Source organism: Mus pahari, chromosome 19 (genome assembly GCF_900095145.1).
Source record: "Mus pahari chromosome 19, PAHARI_EIJ_v1.1, whole genome shotgun sequence".
Lineage (NCBI taxonomy): Eukaryota > Metazoa > Chordata > Mammalia > Rodentia > Muridae > Mus > Mus pahari.
This window is the reverse complement of record NC_034608.1, coordinates 32,178,480-32,183,929: the sequence shown is the minus strand read 5'-3', so window position 1 is coordinate 32,183,929 and position 5,450 is coordinate 32,178,480. Positions and strand designations below refer to the sequence as shown.

At 49.1% G+C, this 5,450-nt stretch overlaps 1 protein-coding gene across 3 annotated transcripts in view; it reads right to left on the bottom strand.

Moving 5' to 3' along the window:
- Cfap97d2 (CFAP97 domain containing 2) overlaps positions 1-5,450 on the bottom strand; it is a 26,450-nt gene that overhangs the window by 6,214 nt on the left and 14,786 nt on the right. For 2 of the 3 annotated variants that reach the window (XM_021219933.1, XM_029532264.1), the window contains exons 2-3: positions 3,272-3,352; positions 2,138-2,256 (exon numbers count right to left, since the gene is read on the bottom strand). In XM_021219933.1, coding sequence (XP_021075592.1) covers positions 2,138-2,256; positions 3,272-3,352 — 200 coding nt within the window. Of the gene's footprint in view, positions 1-20; positions 112-2,137; positions 2,257-3,271; positions 3,353-5,450 lie in introns of all 3 variants that reach the window. The other variant, XM_029532265.1, reaches the window with a different exon arrangement.

The window sequence follows — 5,450 nt, the reverse complement described above, 5'->3', positions numbered from 1 at the left end:
GGAGCTCAGGAGGTGAAGATGCCAGGAGTGGGCATGGAGCTCAGATGGTGAAGATGCCAGGCCCCTTAGGAAGGGTTCGGGTGACATCCAGGAGGCAATGCTGAACGGAACCTCAAAAGGGGAAGAGGGTTGACAGCAAGAAGAGGAGGAAGGCCCGGCGCCCATGAGGAGAAGCACAGCAGCCAGAGGCCTGAGGAGCTTAATCTGTCTTGAAAGTGCTAAATGCTCGACTACAGTCACAGGCATATTTGAGAAGGACCATTGTGGGAAGAACCAGCCTCGGTTCTGACAGGGCTACCAAGGTGGGTCTTGTGTGGATCAGCCTGGGGTGAGTGCAGTTCAAATACAGTAGCTCCCTCTCTCGATGCAATAGATATCCTACATGTTCCCATGTGTATGTGTCCTAGTGACAATGTACAGAGCCTTTAAAGGCATTTGTTTTGTCTCTGTTTAACTCCTGTCATCGATTTTGCTGGTGGCATGTTCAAGGAGTCCCACCTTTTCCTTCGGGGGGTCCCTCTCTGGATGACTTGTTTGCATTCTCTATTTTCTACTGAGTTGTTGGTCTCTGCAGACATGAGTATAAATTGTTGTTGTTTTAAAACATAGACAATCATTGCAACCTTATTAGTAGTGACCAAAAACAAACCAAAATGCTCACTGATAGGTGAAATGAATAGTTTGGCCTCTAGGAGAGGGTGTCACTCAGCAACCCAAGGCTGACACAACGCTGTCCTCAACAGTGCCAATCTAGACAGGCGTGGTGGTGCACACTTTTAATCCCAGCACTCAGGAGGCAGAGGCAGGGGATCTCTATGAGTTCAAGGCCAGCCTGGTCTACACAGTAAGTTCCAGGAGAGCCAGGACTATGTAGAAACACTGTCTTCAAAAAACAAACAAACAGCGACAAAACGAACCAACATTGCTCTGCAGGACATGCGTGCAGTCCCAGAGCCAACCACATCCAGTGTGACCTCCAGGGCCTGGCTGTCAGGAGGATTCCTGACCAGCACCAGAGGAACAGGGAGCAAAGGTTGTGTGCACCATTGTCACTAAGGAAATGGTTTCAGTGTGGGACATATCAAACCCATTAAACTGTATCCCTTAAGTGTAACATACTGCTTATCAACTATCAAGTACATCTCAATGAAGATGGATAGATTTACTAAATCTCCTGATTTAACTTTTATTGCAGTTTCTGCTGTTGGCTGTATAGTTTCTCTAAAAGTGTTGCCTTTCTCTCTCTTAATCAGATATCCGGCTGTATTAATACTATCTAAACCAACTAGTTTTCTGTGTCCTTAAAACAGACATGATTCCCCAAATTAGCAGCCTCATTCATGACACCTCTGTTCCTTCCCTGAATCCGATGGCTTGCCTGTGTTTTAGCTTATTATGAATCTGGAAACTTCTCTCAAGGGTTAAAGAGTCCAGAAAAACCTGCATTGCAGTGACCCTGTACAATCACCGCCATGACTCTGCACTCAAAGGGGAAAACTATAGACATTTCCTGGGGCATGTGCCTACCAAGGACGGAGCACCGGACAAAGGGCTAAGGACTCCTGAGAGTGTTCACGGGGTGGTTACATGGAACATGAAGGCATGTTGCCCTTCATCCTCTTGGGAAGCAAAATTCTAAGCTGGGGGAATCACAGGTTTCAGAGAGCGATGGCAGCAGAGAAGGGACCAGGTATGAGGTCCGAGCCCTTTGCTCTCTCCCAGAGCTAACACTGCAAGGCTGTTGCATGCTCTGCAACTTGGACACACCCTGCACCCTCCATGCTTCACGGTGATGGCGACTTTGGCCAGGCTCTGCGGCCTCACCACCCTTCAGTGTTCCCCTCTATGAAATGGGAAGAAGCACAGCCTTCACCTTGCCTGGTCCTCATGAGAGCGGTGATTGAGAAGACTCTGTGGCCAGCGCCTGTGGCTGGGCTTGCGGCCATTCTGGGTCCATTCGAGTGCTCTGATATACCTCAGAGCCTCAGGGAAGGTTTGGAGTCAGGGGGCATGAGGGCCCTTTGAGTTCAGCTTGCCCCTGGGTTGCCATGTCCCTGTCCCCTGCCCTGGGTCTCCATGCCCCAGTCCCTGTCCCTTGAGTACAGTCCCAGCCAAAGCAAATGTTACCTTCTGTTACCTTCTCTGTGTGAAGTTATTTTGGCCATCACTCTGTCCCCTGGTTTTCATGGCGGAGGCCACCCTCTGCAGAAGCAGGTAGTTGTTTCTGTCAATGGTGGAGAGTCTCTCTTCCTCCATCTGTGGATGCAGGGTCCCCTCCATAGCACAAGGTTCCTCCAGACACACTTTTCAAAGCCACATCCTGTAGGTCCCCAGCAGGAGCCAGCAGGTACACTCCAATACTGGGCACCGAGACAGGAGCATGGATGACCACTATATATCTGGAGTGACATACACTGGGATGGGCTGCAATAGCAGCAAGGAGATATGCTGCCTTGTACATTTAGGTCATCTGTAAAGTGACATGTGGTGGTCATGCTAGCAAGGAAACTATCTCAAGAGACATTTTATGCTGCTCAGGAGAAGGGTGTACTTAATTCCAGAGAGAAGAAAAGATTATCCTTGTAGTCCCCCCCCCACCGTGTGTGTGAGTGTGTGTGTGTGTGTGTGCGTGCGCGTGTGTGTATGCCTCTATGCCTCGGCCTGTGGAAATCAGAGGTCAACCTTGGCTGTCCATCTTCATGGTCTGTTTTGTTTGAGAAAGAGTTTCTTGTTCACTGCTTCATATGTCATACTACTTGGCCCACAAGCTTCTGGGGCTTCTCCTGTCTCTCCTCCCATCTTGCCACAAGACCGGTGGGACCACTAAGCCCTGCTTTCAGCGTTTAACCTGACTAACGTGGCTGGTGTGCTCAGCCACTCTTCAGCTCTTTGTTCAGCTGATTTATGATGTCACCAGTTTCTGTTGGCCTCAGGGGCATCCCTGCAAGCATGACTACTTACCCATGGCCTGTGCTTCGAAAAATACAAATTCAGAAGTGGCCAGTGATGATAATTATCTGGAGCCGCACTGTACAAACTGCCCGGGAGTTATCTGTCTGTGTCTATGACACAATGGGGCAATACACAGAAGGTTCTGGTACAAGCACTAGGCAGCTCCCTGCCACTAGGGCAGGACAAGTTCATTTGGCTCCTTGGTGACACCTTGTCTTTGACAAGGCCAAGGAGTTTATCCACTCACATCCCAGGCTCCAAGGTGACAGACATCACCTTGTAGGCCAGGGGCATAACTAGAAGAGAACGAGGCACCTACCTTCAACTTCTTGAACTTTAGACAGAGATGGCTGTAAATCTGTGGTGGGTGGGTGTCCACTAGTGGTTGGGCATTCTGGACCTGCAGCACAGAGTGGGCAGTGAGACTCCAGGACAGTTTGAGCAGGTTCTGTGGCATCCCCATTAGGACCTTGTGCCAAAGAGTCCAAAGAGCCCCTGGCCAGTTCTCACTGAGACTCATGATTTGACTTGGATTTCAGCAACCCTCAGAAGTGAGCCCGTGCTCTGGGATGAGGTGGGGAATCACATGGATGCAGGGTGAGGTTTGCTCAAGTGGTAACAACCAGTCATTTCTGCCCAACGCCATGTGGCAAGTACTCACCTGGAGGCTATGCCCCATGTGTCCGTCCTGCAGGGCTGTCTGAGCCCCAGCAATGCGCTCAGGAAATACCTTATGCCAGGACTGACTGGAAAGCAACCCCTGCAGAGCTGGGGAAAGCATATCTTTTAAATGGTGACTGATTGTGTTCATGAGAGCCATGCATATTTTGGTTTTCAGTGAAAGGAATCCCTTATACTCTAGATCCCTAATGACAGAACTGACCCTAGGATCTGTCAGCTGATAACGAAAGGTGACAGAGGTGGAGACCCTGCCAGCCAAGGAACATGCCCAGAGCATCTCTAAAATTCAGAGTGAGGCTGGGTGGGACTCAGTGTTAGAGCACTTGGTCTGGCATATATCTGCAACAATAATAACAAATAGAAAAGCAAAAAGCAAACCAAATAAATAAAATGACAACGTGTATCTCGTAACCTGGAACACAACCCTGTGACTGCAATGTAGTGAAGGCTAAGGACTATTAAATGGAATGGACTCTCTCTCTCCCTCCCTCCCTCCCTCCCTCTCTTCCTTCCTCCCTTCCTATCCCACTCTCTCTCTCTCCCTGCTCTCTCCCTTGTTCCCTCCCTTCCTCCTCCCTCCCTTCCTATCCCTCTCTCTCATACATACTCAGGAACCTGAAGTACCTGGAGGCATAAGTTGAAGAGTTACGCTGTCCTTTGTGCATAAGAAAGGCAAGATTGGAGGCAGGAGATGGCAGGGAACTGTGGTCCTTCAGGGCCACAGCCTTGGGATCAAAGGAATGGGCCCAATTCAAGGCTTTTGGAGCTGGGGATAAGGAAGGAAGAGGTGGAAGGGAGAATGGAGAGACAGGCCCACACACTATGTTCTGCCATCTGGTGACATGAAGACAGATAAAGGTGGTGAGCAAGGTTGGAGCATACTCTGCAGATTCTGTGTGGGCCATGTTTATCTGCAAAGACTGAGTAGAGCTGCCCCGTATGTTGTCTGGGACCCAGATGAAGATGCAATCTGTACTGTTACACAGAATACCGCATGAGCGAGCTTGCTTTGTGTTGTCCAGCCTGTGTAGACTGTGGTATTTGGACACACTCTATGGCACTTCCTTTTGTGTGTTAAAACCATGGGACACAGATTCTCGAATTCGAGACACAGCACGGAATTTGGAGAGCTGGTACGGGAGACTCACCAGTGCCTGTGTGGTCTGCCAGGCAATGAATAGGACTTCAGTGCAAATGTTTCTAGGTCTGGGCTCTGGGAAACTGGTGTGTCTGTGGCCATGGTCAGTGTCATCATTGCTAATGGCATATGGGTGTCCATGGTGTGTCTCCATCTCCATAATGAGATAGGCGTGGCATTATGTCTGCTTCATGACCAAGCTGGGCAGTGGTGGCACACACCTTTAATCCCAGCACTTGGGAAGCAGAGGCAGGCAGATTTCTGAGTTTGAGGTCAACCTGGTCTACAGAGCGAGTTCCAGGACAGCCAGGGCTACACAGAGAAACCCTGTCTCAAAAAACAAAAACAAAAACAAACAAACAAAAAAGTTTGTGACCTGGCAGACATGAAATTAGGAAATTAAACTACTCCAAGTGGTATGACGGCTAAAGGCAGTGCTTTTGTGCTGTGGGCGGGGGAACAATACAAAATTCTTGGGACAATTTAGACAGTGGACAATGAAGTGCCAACATCACATACTTGAAAACTGTACTGTTGTTATGAAAGACAATGGTTTTTGCTCTTGGGAAATACACAGTGAGATACTGAGAGATAAAATGTGTACTGTATTCTTTTAAACTGCTTCCTTTTTTGTGTGTGAAGGAGAGGAGAAGAGAGGAGGGGAGAGGGGAGGGGAGGG